Source organism: Bubalus bubalis, chromosome 10 (genome assembly GCF_019923935.1).
Source record: "Bubalus bubalis isolate 160015118507 breed Murrah chromosome 10, NDDB_SH_1, whole genome shotgun sequence".
NCBI lineage: Eukaryota > Metazoa > Chordata > Mammalia > Artiodactyla > Bovidae > Bubalus > Bubalus bubalis.
This window is the reverse complement of record NC_059166.1, coordinates 30,534,280-30,549,255: the sequence shown is the minus strand read 5'-3', so window position 1 is coordinate 30,549,255 and position 14,976 is coordinate 30,534,280. Positions and strand designations below refer to the sequence as shown.

General features: G+C 39.3%; 1 protein-coding gene across 22 annotated transcripts in view; it reads right to left on the bottom strand.

Annotated features, from left to right (window-relative positions):
- The window catches only part of AHI1 (Abelson helper integration site 1), a 219,105-nt gene extending 207,329 nt beyond the window's left edge, over window positions 1-11,776 (bottom strand). For 7 of the 22 annotated variants that reach the window (XM_006059270.4, XM_006059272.4, XM_025294492.3 and 4 more), the window contains exons 1-4: window positions 11,590-11,767; window positions 10,844-10,906; window positions 6,758-6,825; window positions 5,142-5,266 (exon numbers count right to left, since the gene is read on the bottom strand). In XM_006059270.4, the coding sequence (XP_006059332.3) occupies window positions 5,142-5,266; window positions 6,758-6,767 (135 nt within the window). In that variant the 5' untranslated portion in view covers window positions 6,768-6,825; window positions 10,844-10,906; window positions 11,590-11,767. Of the gene's footprint in view, window positions 1-1,712; window positions 2,315-5,141; window positions 5,267-6,757; window positions 6,826-7,235; window positions 7,567-10,843; window positions 10,907-11,589 lie in introns of those variants that run through there. The other 15 variants (XM_006059267.4, XM_006059268.4, XM_006059269.4 and 12 more) reach the window with 9 other exon arrangements.
- Window positions 11,777-14,976: the final 3,200 nt, after the last annotated feature.

Here is a 14,976-nt window from a genome sequence, read left to right as displayed (position 1 = left end):
TTCTCCAGGCAAGAACACTGGAGTGGGTTGCCATTTCCCTCTCCAATGCATGAAAGTGAAAAGTGAAAGTGAAGACGCTCAGTTGCGTCTGACTCTTTGAGACCCCGTGGACCACAGCCTACAAGACTCCTCCATCCATGGGATTTTCCAGGCAAGAGTACTAGAGTGGGTTGCCATTGCCTTTTCCATGTTCCCCAATATCAGCACTGAAAATACTCCTTTTTATAGTTAAACTTTCTGAAAAAGTTGTCCATACTTGTACTGCTTCATTTTTTATGAACATTATATTAAAAAGTTATGCTCTCTACCCTGGTAATTAACTTCTGAATACTTTCTTGGTAAGTAAAAGTACCATTCTGGTTTCCAACCTAAATAGCTTTTAAAGTGCTCCTGTATTTTTATTAGTCAATGTCATTTTCTCTTGTAATTAATTTTTTCTCATACCTTTTGCTTACTTAAGACACCTGCATGCTAAGTTGCTTCAGTTGTGTCTGACTCTTCACGACTCTATGGACTGTAGCCCATCAGGCTCCTCTGTTCATGGGATCCTCCAGGCAAGAATACTGGAGTGAGTTGTAATGCCCTTCCCCGGGGGATCTTCCCAACCCAGGGATCAAATCCACGTCTCTTATGTCTCCTGCACTGGCAGGTGGGTTCTTTACCACTAGCACCACTTGGAAAGCCCTGAGAGATATAGTATCTTACTATTCAAGGCATTTATTTGTAGCATTTCTTTATTTATTAACATTTGGAATGGAACTTACTCATAGGTTGTTCTTTAGATTGATAGGGGAATAGAACGCTAAAAAGAACCTTCTGATTCCAGAATACAAGTGTTCAATAAATTTTAGCTATTACTATATTATTGGCTATATGAGTACTAGATCTGTGACTATAAAAAAATCATAGTTTCAGTGAATTAGCTAACTTTTAGTTGTATTTGTTTCTGACTCAAAGTATCTTCTACCTCAGATTTATCTATTCCTTCAGCAAGTATTTAACTGGTCTTCTGTGTGCAGACAGAGAATATTCTCATTATTTGGGATGTCTTTCATTTAAGATCAGAGTATCTTCCCACACTGGAAAACTGAACCAGCCCACTTCTGTTTTCTTATTTAAATATTTGTCTATTAATTTAGATGTTTACATTTAACTTTTTAAGATATCTGAAATGTAATTTAATGTGAGATGAAATGAGACTGTAAATGACTTTTTTCCCTAGAAGCTAAAGCAATGTTATCAGTACTAGTCCCTGTACCACAGCTTCTTGAAACACCTGGCAGAAACAATGGAGAAACTTCTACATACATAACTGGTTTCAAGGCTCATCCAAATTTATTTTCAGATTATAAATTCTCTACTCCTAAATACTTTGTTTTCATTCATGTCTCTGGAGATGGTACTACATACTAATCTATCTTCCATAGTTTTATTGATTTTTTTCCAGAGGGAACACCAGTCATAATGCTTTCCCAATTCACATGCTCCCTATTGCCCTCATACACGACTGACAATGTAGGCAAGTACATTCCTTGGAACACTATTTTTCCCTAAATATTGTATGGACATTGCTCCATTGTCTTTGGACTTAAGTGTTTTTGGAGAGAAGCTGGAAATGTACTAGGTGTTTCTTCTTCTGTTTAGATGTTAGCAAAATTTCTCTCTCCCTTGAAATTTAAGTTTCCAGATAGAGTTCTCATCTCAAACTTTACCTGGAATGCAAGATGGATTAATCTCTTCCCACTCCCTTTTTCATTCTCAGGAAAGTTTCCTCCTCATGCTCTTTTTATTATTTCTGCTCCATTAGTGCTGTCTGGGAACACAGACTTGTAAGTCAAGTATTTCTATATGTCCTTATTTACTGTATCTTTCATTTTAGTTTCGGCCATTCTCTCTTATATTTGTTGCCCAATCACTAAATTTTTCCTTAGTGTCAATTCTGTTATTTTAGGCCTGAGGTACAGTTTTTGAGGCAGCAATGAAGAAAGAATCACAGAGAGACTGTAGTTTTAAATCCAGATTCTAAAATTCTTACATGATATTAAAAAATACGGCACAAAATTTGTATATGTAGGTTATCTCTAAATAGAAGGATTCAGGCTGTTTTGGTTTTACTTTAGTGTAACAAAAGTCTTTGAAATCTAGTGGGTGAAAATTAGCTCATCTATTCTGGTTATTTCTGCTTTCATTGACTATTTTACAACTTGCTAGAGAAAAAGAGTTAACATAGAAAACTCATAGCAATGCAAATGTTTCCTGTCCACAGGAATGTAAAAGATTTTTGTAATGTATGTAATCTATGTAAAAGATCTCCATTAATATAAGGCAACTAAATTTTGTCTGGTAAATAATAATATGGGCTTCCCTGTGGCTCAGCTGGTAAAGAATCCGCCTGCATTGTGGGAAACGTGGGTTTGATCCCTGCGTTGGGAAGATCCCCTGGAGAAGGGAAAGCTATGTAAATGATTTCTACTAACATAATGCAACTGAATTTTGTCTGGTAAATAATATAAATCTCTGTAAATCACATCCATCTGAACTGGTTATAACATCTTACTTGTTCCCTCATTAATCAGTGGGCTAAATAAAATTTTTGATACATGTTAATACATAGAAAAATGTGTGTGTGTGCCCAGTTGTGTCCAACTCTTTGCAGCCCCATGGACTGTAGCCCACCAGGCTCCTCTTTCCATGGAATTCTCCAGGCAAGAATACTGGAATGGGTAACCATTCCCTTCTCCAGGGAATCTTCCCAACCCAGGGATCAAACTTGTGTCTCTGAAGTCTCCTGCACTGGCAGGTGGATTCTTTACCACTAGCACCATCTACATATAAATAAATAACTCCAACTTACTCTATTTCTGGCTATATGAACCCAGCAGAGATAGTAAGTGGTCTTCTATTCAGATGGTCATAAAATTTCTCATGTGCAAAATAAGACCTCTAATACCTACTTTCATGATTAACAGGAGAATCAGAAACGATAATTTGTAAAGACCTTATCAGAGTGCCTGATAGTTGAAAAACAGTAAGATAAACCTTCCATTATTATGAATTCTTCTATGGCTTTCCCTTTGCTTAATTTTCCTATTTAACCCTGCTTCCTTTTTAGTCTCAGCATGTTCTACACTTGGGAGTTCTTGTTCTAAAGAGGTCCTATCACTTCTTACTTTATTAAACAGGGTCCTATTGGATTGTGGTGAAGACAGTAGATTCTGAAGTCAGATTGTCAGTTTGAATCAAGGTTTTATCACTAACTATGCAACTCTGGGTAAGTTATTCAAACTCTCTGTGATCTAGTTTCCCTATCTATAAATGTAAATGAAGCTTCATAATTGTATTGTGTGTATTAAATTAAAAACTAGTGAATATACATAAAATATTCAGAAGTGCTTGAAAGAGAGCACTATTATTTAGTAAATAAAAACATGATCCTCTATTTGTTAAAGTACTAATTCAGTTGCATTATGTTAGTAGAAATCATTTACATAGCTTTCCCTTCTCCAGGGGATCTTCCCAACGCAGGGATCAAACCCACGTTTCCCACAATGCAGGCAGATTCTTTACCAGCTGAGCCACAGGGAAGCCCATATTATTATTTACCAGACAAAATTTAGTCATTCTCCTCTATTTGTTAAAGTAAAGCATTTCAAAAATATTTTTGCTTTCTAGGAATAAGCTGCTTCTGTCCAGCTGAAAAATTCTTCCTAAATACTTTTATCTTTAAATTAAGAGAGACTGTGGATGGCCTGGTGTGTGCCAAAAGAGTCTGAGTAAGTTACTTTAAATCACCTATCCCTTATGTGTCCCCCACACCTAGACTGGATCTTAGATAAGTGGACGTATCTTCTGTCCATTTCCTGGTTATCCATTTAATTTAGTATCCCTGGCTTAAACTGTACCTTGTTCATGCTCACAAAGCCCAGTTCTGACAGAGAGAGAAAGTTCCACTTTGTCTGAGTCCATAAAAATATTCTGCAGTTGTGTCCAGGGTTCTTTCTGGTTTGCCAAATGTATACCACTTTCCTCAAGGGGAGGGCATGTACCAGTAAGCAATGTTCATTGTCCATACGCCCCTATTCCCTACCATACACCAAAAGCAGCATGTTCTATCTTAGAGCAGCATCCACTACGGCAGACCTAATCTGCTCCACTCTGTCAGTGGTTCTTACTTTGTATGCAGTGTAGTACCCTGGGTACTAGGAACTCTTACATGCATGCGGCTGGATCCTAGCCAAGGTTATTACTTTTTTTTGTTTCACTCAAGAATATAATGATTACACTGATGGCTGCCAGACAGAACACTAAAATGAACAGGTCTCATGACAAAATACAGACTAGGTTAAAATATGCTACAAGTAAAATATAGGATGTATATAACTCATAAAACTCCTGTTAAAGGAATGTATGTATTCCTTTTATCAATTACCAGAACACGCAAGTACTAATTGCCAGAACTTGCATGAAGTTACTTATTTGTGCTTGTGTGTGTATCTGTGAGTACACAGAGATTATGGTCAAAGGAGTGTATGAAATGGAAACAGAAGTGGAAATAGCGAGACAGGTTTGAATAGTGAGAAGTGCCTTAAGTGGGATACTATTACAGACTCTAATACCCTGGGAATCAGGTTGTAGTTAATTTCTGACTTGTTTAGTATTTCTTTGAGTTCTGTATTTTCAGTCCCTTCAAGGGTAATACCAAAAAATTCTATCATTTGAAAGTGTACCTCAAGTACAAAAGGGTAACTCTTTAAGAGTCCATTGATTTCCCCTGGTTCTGCTGGGTAGAATCAGATGAAGAAGTCTATATGAAGATAAGCCATTACATATCTGAAATAAGATATTACTTCCTAAAATCTCCACAATTCTGGGTTAAAAATAAGGGTTTTCTGCAAGACTGTGTAATATGGCTAGTTTGCATTTCCCTGGTCACTTGAACCAGATGGTCTGTTATTCTTGTAGGACAGCACTCAAGAGCTCGATACTCCAAGAGCGAGGCTGATTCGAAGGCAAGCTTTGTTTTACAATGTGATTGACCATTCTGCTGTTTTTAATTTCCAAAGTTCCTTAGAGTTTTCATATGAAACTCTTGGTTTTATGCAGATATTCAAGTCAACATTACCAAATGATGAATTACTCACTGAGATTTTTTCTCCAGATTGGGCAATTTTTTTCTTCGGTTTTTTTCTTTCACGTATTAGATCATTGTGGGCCTTAAGCAATTCCTCAAAGCGAACTTTGGTCTTCACTTTAGCTTCACTCTCAACTGCAAATAATAATGACTCATGTCATTTTCTCTGCAACTCTACTATCACATACATCATGATAAAAAATAAAATCCCACAGCCTCGCAAATACATGCTTTAGTTAAAACAGTTGACGAGTCCTTTCTTAAACAACATTTCTTTTGGATTTGGTGACACCAAACTCACTTATACCCCACTTACCTTTTGGGCGACTCCCTCCAAAAGTTTCCTTTGCTAAGTTAATTTTTACTCACCATGCACACAGCATCTGCCACCGTTAGTTATGTGGCCTTAAAACAAGTCACTTAACATCTCTAAACTTCATTCTCCTTATGTGTAAAGTCAGAATAATCATAAGTCAAAGATCACTTTTTCATGAAAAATGACTAATGCTTGACTGGCCTACAATCAAGCCTTCAACAAATATTAAAAGCTGAAAGTTGTTTTCCCCTTTAAAACATAAATCATATCAGGCTAGTCCTTGCTTAAGACTGTGAGTTTCCCAGTTCACTTAGAACAAAATAAAACAAGTTGTTCACATGCCCTACATGGTTCTCATTTCCTGGCCTGTCTACCTCTACAGCTTCAGTTAAAAAAAAAAAACAGCCCCTGACATTCCTACATTCTAGCCAGACATACCTTTTTTTCTTTTTTAGCTCTTCTGCCAGTACAGACAATTTCCCACAGTACAGACAGGTAGAAGCTGCTTCTACCCTGTGCAGATGTCTTCTAACTCCTCACACCTGGCTGGGGTTAATATGCCTGTTTTAAATGTTGCCTGTGAAGTGGAACATTTCCTGACAACCTCACCTATATTTCTCCATTTCTCACAATGCAGACTTTTTTCCCTTCACAGCACTTAACCCAGCTTGAATTTGTATAATTATTTGTATACCTATATATATAAATATACTGTGACTCTCCCACTATACCCAGTAGTTCATAACGACGTCCCTAGCTATTATGGGGTCTAGAAGAGAATAAATACGCCAACGTGTTTCAAATAAATGCTGAATGAATGAATGCCCCAGGGCAGGTATTGGGAAACTACCTGCAGGCCAGTCAACTGTTTTAATAAATAAAGTTTTATTGAAACACAGCCATACCCACTCTGTTAAGAATTATCATGGCTGCCTCCGTGCTTCTATGGCAGAGTGGAGTAGTTATAGCAGAGACCAAACCTAAAATATTTACTAGCTTGCCTTTTAGGAAAAAGCTCACCAAAGTCTACTTTAAAGTCAAATATCCATTTGATAATAAAAAATAAAAAATAACCATATGTTATTTACTCTGCCCAGCTGAGTCCCAAATTGCCAGCCACTAAATACATATTAACCTTAATTACCAACGTTTCACAGAAAGAAATGTCAAACTATGAAGTATCTATAAATGTTATATTTGGTTGATGATATCTACTTTACTCCTTAATTGGTTAAAGAATCCCTTAAAATAATCCAAACTTTAAAGTAAATAACATGCACTGCATAAAAAAAATTTCATAGAAATCTTACCAGTGGGCATATCTCAGCTTTACGGAGAGCACTGAATGATAGTATAAAGCATTGATTCAGTCAGGATCCTGTTAAAACAAAGAGATTTATTTGTAAAATGGATTTTCCAAATAAAAATTATAGAATATACTCCATGCAACATTATGTGATTGTCCACTATCTCAACAGGTTAAAAATAAAACTAAGTTCTCTTATCCCTACCTTATACAAACAACTTAAATACATCTAGATCAGTTTAGAGTCTTAAAGTGAAGCAAACTGGATCAAAATTGAGTAAAATACATATATATTGAGAAAAATTTTTTTCAAATTATTGAAAGGCAACAAGTATCTAACTTAGTATGCTTTTAAAGTATTTGGGCTTTCCTGGTAGCTCAGATGGTAGATAATCTGCCTGCAATGAGAGAGACCCCGGTTTGATCCCTGGGTCAAGAAGATCCCCCGAGAAGGGAATGGCAACCCACTTCAGTATTCTTACCTGGAGAATTCCATGGACAGAGGAGCGTGGTAGGTTACAGTCCATGAGGTCGCAGAGTCGGACATGACTGAGCGACTAACACTAAAGTATTTTAAGTAAATAAATGGACATTTCAATGTACTTCTGAGAAACCAAACTCCATATCAGGATTGATTTTCCCAAGTGCATACATTATTGCACTAGTAAAGTATACTTCTGGGTGGCACATTCACAGATAATGAATTTAAATATTTCTGTGCCTGCCACTGAAAATACTGCTACAACAGAAGGTTTAGCACAAATATTCATTCCATCTTCTCAGATCAATACCTCGGTGTGTATCATTGTGTACCTAAAACATGGATAAACTCAGTATATATATTCTTAAATTTTCAATTTTTTAAAAGATGAGGGTGTCTAAAACATTAATTCTCGCATTAGAACATAATGTGCACACATTTTTAAGAATAAAACTAAAGACTTAAATTTTTTTTTAATTTGGCTCAACAGTTATGAGTTAAGGTTCTAGATCACCAGAGATCCACATCCATGTTCCTTTAGTATTAGTGGTACTTTGGACAGAAAAGTCTGAAAAGAAATGCTAAAAAGAATGTTTATACAAATAAACTAATTATGTGAGTTAACTTCTATAACTATCCAGTACACAGACAAAATAGACATCATTAAATCCACAGAGTAAAACCTCCCATTCTTTATTGATACGAACCAGCATTAACTCTTTCTAGATGATTTAGATCTAATAAGGCTGATCATCTTTCTAATCTACCCCAGATTAGAAAAGAGAAAGCATGCAAATACTTTTCAGTTACTGCATCAGTAACTGAAACCTGGCCACACATAAATAGGAAAAAATATAAAGCAAATAAAGATTTAATATTTAAAGTATTCCATAGTGATTCCCTGGTGGCTCAGACAGTAAAGAATCTGCCTGCAACGCAAGAGACCTGGGTTCAGTCCCTGTGGGATGATCCCCTGGAGTAGGAAATGGCAACCCACCTCAGTATTCTTGCCTGGAGAACTCCAGAGAAAGAGGAGCCTGGTGGGGCTACAGAGAGTCACAAAGAGTCGGACAGAATTGAGGGACTAGAACTTCATAGTGATTCAAGAATCAGGAAAACGGCTGAACTATGACTCTGAGCCATCAAGAAAGGCTTACTTCTTTTGTTTTATCCTGAGCAGAAAATTCATGACATTTTAGATACATTAAATAAAAACTCCTAAAGAGAACAAACAGTCAAGGATGATTCTCATGGTTTTCAGACTTGAATAATTAGACCAGTAGTATTATTAATTGGAGTACAGCACAGTATAGGCAAGTCAGAGAAGGCAATGGCACCCCACTCCAGTACTCTTGCCTGGAGAATCCCATGGACAGAGGAGCCTCGTAGGCTGCAGTCCATGGGGTCGCTAGGAGTCAGACACGACTGAGCAACTTCACTTTCACTTTTCACTTTCATGCATTGGAGAAGGAAATGGCAACCCACTCCAGTGTTCTCGCCTGGAGAATCCCAGGGACGGGGGAGCCTGGTGGGCTGCCGTCTATGGAGTTGCACAGAGTCGGACACAACTGAAGCGACTTAGCAGCAGCAGCAGCAACAGTATAGGCAAGTATAGTGGAGTTGTTTATAACACAAGTCTTGGAATTACTGTAATCTCCCATAGTTACTTGCATAGGCTGGGCAATTTGTTTCCTTTTCTGTAAAGTCAGTCTAACGGCAACTATTCAGAGGACTGTTGTTAAGAGTTAAATGATTAAAAGGCTAAAAGAGTGCCTCAGAACAGACATCAACAACATTAGCCACAATTATAATAGATATTTCTTACAGGGACACTCAGTGAACTTAGTGGGACATGTTGGGCTGATACCTGATGGATATTAAGCAGCTACAAGCGCTGGCTCTACTGTCAGATTCCTGGTTCTACCCGTCAGTAGATTAATCTCTGTGGACCTCAATCCCTCATCTTTCAAAAGAGAATACTAGTAATAAATGACTTATAGGGTACTATAAAGATTAAATAAGAATATGCAAGTAACACTTAGCACAATGCCTAGAGTATGGCAAGCTCTTCAAAAATGATAGCTATTATTACTGTATACATATATATATAGTGTATGTTGGTGTGTCTAAGGATGGAGATACATATACATATAATCCATTTATGTGAGTAGACAACAGAATATAGCAATCCAGTGATGAGACAGAGGATAAAAATTTGGGCATTATTTATATTTGTGATGATTGCAAGAAAAAAAATGCTGAAAAGCAAATTTGGGGCCCACAAAATAAACTAAAAGACATCAGGCAGCAAATGAAAAACTTGGAGAAGTAACCAAAGGAAAAAAAGAGTTTCAAGAAAGAAGTGGTCTACACTGTGCTCCCGAAGTGCCTTGATCTTCATTCCACCTTCTGCTTCCTGAATTTTCACTCTGATAAACTACCCACCCCTCCCCAACCAAACTGCTAGCTTGAGGGAGGGCTAGGCCTATGCTCTCTTCATCTGTGTATTCCCATTTTAAAAAGGGGTGGGGCGGTAATAGGGTCAAAATGAGTCAGGCATAAGCTCTTGTTGTGATAATTACTGAATGTATGGCTTTGGGCAAGCCACTTAATCTCACTAAGGCTTGTTCTTTTTTTTTTTGCCTGGGAAATGAAAATGGCACCTACTTTATTATAAGGAGAAGAGGAAATACTGAAAAGTAACCAGCACAATGGATGGCCCATTACTTTATGTGATTATTACATTATTAAAAATAGACAATTATGTGATAGACAAAACATAATTATGTATTCACATTATTTACTATTATTTAATAGTCTAATGTACAATCCAATTAGTAAACACTAATATTATTCAATGATGAACACAGCAAATACACTACAGAAATAATCATCTCTAAAAGGTAATGTGTACTATAGCAAACACCTTTAATAATGACTTATATTCGATAAGTAAGATCATCAAGGAAAATTAAGGTCAAACTTAAAAGGACATCTGTGAATTTCATATATGTCATTATATTTAAAAACTTCTCCCTCACAATCCCTTTAACAGGAGCTGCTAAGAGATATTAATAAAAAATAGGAAAACAAACTGTGTTACATTTCATCTCATTTTATTTTTTCTCTAAACACCTCATTATCAGCCAATAAATGACTAAAGATCAAAGGAAAAACAGGCAGAGGTTTGGATGATTCACTCCTTAACTGAATTTTACAGCATGGGAAAAAAGGAATTCAATCAATAAATCAAGATAGTCTTTATAAATATGTAAGATTATAAATATGATGAAAATTTGGAGGCATTTAAATTTCTTTCACATATATTTTTTAACTTCACAGAGTTCTCATAACAAGCAATCTTCTTCCATAAGACCCAAGCAGTAACAGCAATCATAAATGCAACAGGTGAAAAAACTGTTAGCATCCTTTTCTCAGAAGAAGGAAAAGTCATATACTCCAGTCAGTAGATGTTCTTACAGTAATGCTGAAAAGTAGCACAGCCATTTGGAAGAGATTCCTAAATAGTATATATTTCCTTCTATTTGTATGCATATTGAAATGACCCTATGAATGTAACTAGACTTAGAAACGTAACAGATCGATCACCTTTTCTCAGACGTAATTAAGAAGGCATTTCACAGGTTCAAGATTCAGCACCAAGATGACACCCTAAAAGGAAATAAATGTACTTAGTGAGCATCTGATTTAAATGCTGTTAAACCAGAATCCATCCTAAAGGAGATCAGTCCTGGGTGTTCTTTGGAAGGAATGATGCTAAAGCTGAAACTCCAGTACTTTGGCCACCTCATGCGAAGAGTTGACTCATTGGAAACGACCCTGATGCTGGGAGGGATTGGGGGCAGGAGGAGAAGGGGACGACAGAGGATGAGATGGCTGGATGGCATCACTGACTCGATGGACCTGAGTCTCAGTGAACTCCGGGAGCTGGTGATGGACAGGGAGGCCTGGAGTGCTGCGATTCATGGGGTCGCAGAGTCGGACACGACTGAGCGACTGAAATGAACTGAAACCAGAATCTGGAATAGGAAAGGCAAAGATTGCATTCACTCTTTCAGGACAGCACGCTCAACGCTTCGGAGAAGGTCCGCCCAGGAATGGGAGAAGAAAAGTAAGTACGTAGAGGTAACTCTCAAAACCACGTCTCTCCACTCCGCGGCGCTGGGCCGGTCAGACAGCAGTGGCCCATCGCGGCCCCCGTCCGCCCTGCTGCGCCCACCGCCCCCACGCTCTCGGATCGGAGCAGCCCTCCACGCTGCTGTCCCCAGAGAGGGCAGGGCAGGCCGAGTTCCCGGGCCCGGGATCCCGCCACCACCAGCCTGCAGGGTACTCACACAGAAAAGGGCGCAGAACTGCCGACAGCGGGTCCCTAGGGAGCCACCGCCCGGACCGTGCGGGGCGGGCTGGGAGTGAGGTGGCCACCAGCCAGCCCAGCCGCCCGCTTCCCCAAGCTCTGAGCGCCCGCCGGGTGCCGCAGTGCGGGCAGCGCGCCTCCCGCCGACGTCAGCGCCTGCCTACGCCGCCGTCCCCATGACAACCGATGCGGGCCCCGCTCTCCGTTTGGGCCTCTGCCGGACCTCGGCGCCCCTCCGTGGCTCCGCCCCTCCCTCAGCCCCCCCTTCTCCGGGGTCCGGAGGCGCTGCCGTGTGGCGTAGGTGGAGGTGGCGCGCGCGCCCTCAGACTGCGGTGGGGCGCGCGCTCGGGGTCCGCGCGCTGGACTCCTCGGGCCCGCGCGGGCCACGAAAGGGAATCCGTTCTCCCTGGAGCGGGAAGGAACACTGGGAATACGCTGGTGCTTCTCGGAGCTTGCTACCGTCCCGTCTGTCACCCGGAAGAAGCTCTCTGATCTTCAAAACTGTAGCCAGACGAAGGCTGTCGTGGAACCCGCCAAGGCAAAGAAACATGAATGATGCGAAGAAATACACTTGTCAAGCCACCACCACCACCACCACCACCCTCCTCTACGCGATCGTACCCACGAAATGAAACATCCTTTTAAGCGTGAAGAATACAGAAGTGTACCACAGACCAAATCTTAGGGAAAAAAATTAAACACGATTCATCTGGTGCTGAGTTATCACAGTTATAGTGAGATAACTATGTGTTTAAAACAGAACAGCAGCCCCCAAAAGATCATCTTCTGCTACACCCAGTGCCCCCTCCCACGTTCTAATTTTTGCCACAGGCGCCATCTTTAGTTCTGAGTCACCAGGGATGGAAAAATACTAGTCAAGTCAGTCCAGGACTCTTGCATTTTCTGCAGTTGCAGTCGCACTAAAACCTGTTGCTTCGTTTGTGTGGTAAGAGCATTATGCATATTTCTTTGGAGTCCAGCTTTTCCATTTCCATTTGCCTCTGTACACACTTCAAAGCGTATCTCATTTGTTTGTCCAAATCCTGTGAGAAATTAGCGATAAGTTTTAACCAACCCAGTAGATCCCCATCTTTCCACTTAAAATTTAATTCTCTTTCCAGGTTTCTATCTTGGCTTTATCCTCCCAGTTTTCTAGTTAAATTCCTGTAGATCCTTCCAAATGCCTTTTAACATCAAATCATGTCCATTCTACATTTCTAACATCCCCAGGGTAAGATCTGTCCATCTTAACTCCCACTGCCTTCTGTTCAACTTCATCACTTCTCATTGGGAGTGTTGTGAGATGGCCTCATTACCAGTCCCTTGACTCAGTTTTGAATTCCGTTCTCCACACTGCTGCCATACTGACCTCACTGAAAATGGGAATTTGATACCACTGTCCTGAAAATTGTTCAAAGATGATCGGTAGGAGGAAGTTGTGTTACTTTGCTGAGGATAAAAGACATGCCATCTACCTGGCTAGTTTCATCTCTCATTGCCTTGTTTCAGTCTCATGCATAATTCATACCCTTTCATGCCCTAGTTCTTGTACATGCTGTCCTGTCTTCCTGAAGAATCCTTCCTTGTAAAATCCTGCTCCTCCATCTCAACCCAAATGTTGTCCATGCTTTGAATCTTAATCAGGTTAACTAATTTCACCAAGTATTCCTGGTATATATCTTGTTATGCTTTGGACACTGATTCTATACCTTATACTTTAACTGTTTGCATTATACATTAATTTCCCAAGCCCTAGTGTCTACCACAATACATATCAAGTAGTTCATACTTTATAAACATATGTGAATGAGTAATAGATGACATATATTGGCTTTACAATTCAGGTATTTTATGCACTTTTCATCAATCCTCACAGCTGTGATGTAAGTACGTACTTTACAAAGACAGGTTATAATTCTAGCTTGTTATTATGCATTTTAATAACACATTCCACAGTCTATTAGACTGGCTGAGATGCATACCTGTTACCTCTTGCCTAGACCTTACAACAGCTTGCAGAGAGAGGTGCGTGTGTGTAGTGCTAGTGGGGAAGAGTGGTCAAGGATAATTCACAGCAGGTGACATTTAAGTAAAAATCTAAACAATGTGTAGAGTTATATAGGTTAGGAAGAGTTTCTGGGTAGAAAAAGATGGAGTGTATTTCTCACTGAAAGAAAACTTGGCATAATCCAAGAACTGAAGTAAATTTAGCATGGCTTAGTGAAATAGTGAGAATGACAAAGGGGGCTTTTGGAGGAAATAAGACAAAAGATAAGCAAGTTTTGAGGAGATCCAAACAGTGTACTGTGAAGTCAATGAGGTACTCTTGAAGGGTTTTGTTGTTGTTGTTGTTGTTGTTGTTGTTTAGTCACTAAGTCATGGCCAACTCTTTGCAGCATCACAGACTGTAGCCCTCCAGGCTTCTCTGTCCTTCACTGTCTCCCAGAGTTTGCTCAAATTCGTGTCCATTGAGTCAGTGATGCTATCCAACCATCTCATCCTCTGCTGCCCCCTTCTCTTTTGCCTTCAATCTTTCCCAGCATCAGTGTATTTTCTAATACATTAATTGGCTCTTTGCATCCAGTAACCAAAGTATTGGAGTGTCAGCTTCAGTATCAGTCCTTCCGATGAATGTTCAGGGTTGATTTCCTTAAGGATTGGCTGGTTTGATCTTCTTGCTGTGCAAGGGGCTCTCAAAAGTCTTCTCCAGAACCACAGTTCAAAAGCATCAATTCTTTGACACTCAGTCTTTGCTATGCTGTGGCTCTCACATCTGTACATGACTACTGTAAAGACCATAGCTTTGACTATATGAATCTTTGTTGGCAAAGTAATGTCTTCGCTTTTTAATACGCTATCTAGGTTTGTCATAGCTTTCCTTCCAAGGAGCAAGCATCTTTTAATTTCATGGCTGCAGTCACTGTCTGCAGTGATTTTGGAGTCCAAGAATATAAAATCTGTCACTATTTCTACTTTTTCCCCTTCTATTTGCCATGAAGTGATGGGACAAGATGCCACGATCTTAGTTTTTTTAATGTTGAGTTTTAAGTCAGCTTTCTCACTCTTCCTCTTTCACCCTCATCAAGAGGCTCTTTAGTTCTTCACTTTCTGCTTTAGAGTAGTATCATCTGCATATCTGAGGTTGTTTTAACCATGCAGTTAAATGGTCAGCTATTAATTTCAGAAAGATAACTCTGGCTGCAGTATATAAAAATGGATGGGAAGAAAACAAATATAGAGCCAGCAATATTAATTAAGATTCTGTTGTTGTAGACTCTGTAAGATATGCTAGTGGTAGGGGCAAGACTAGAAGTGGTCAGGATGAACAGAAGAGATTTTTGGAAGGTAGAAAAATGTTAGGACTTGG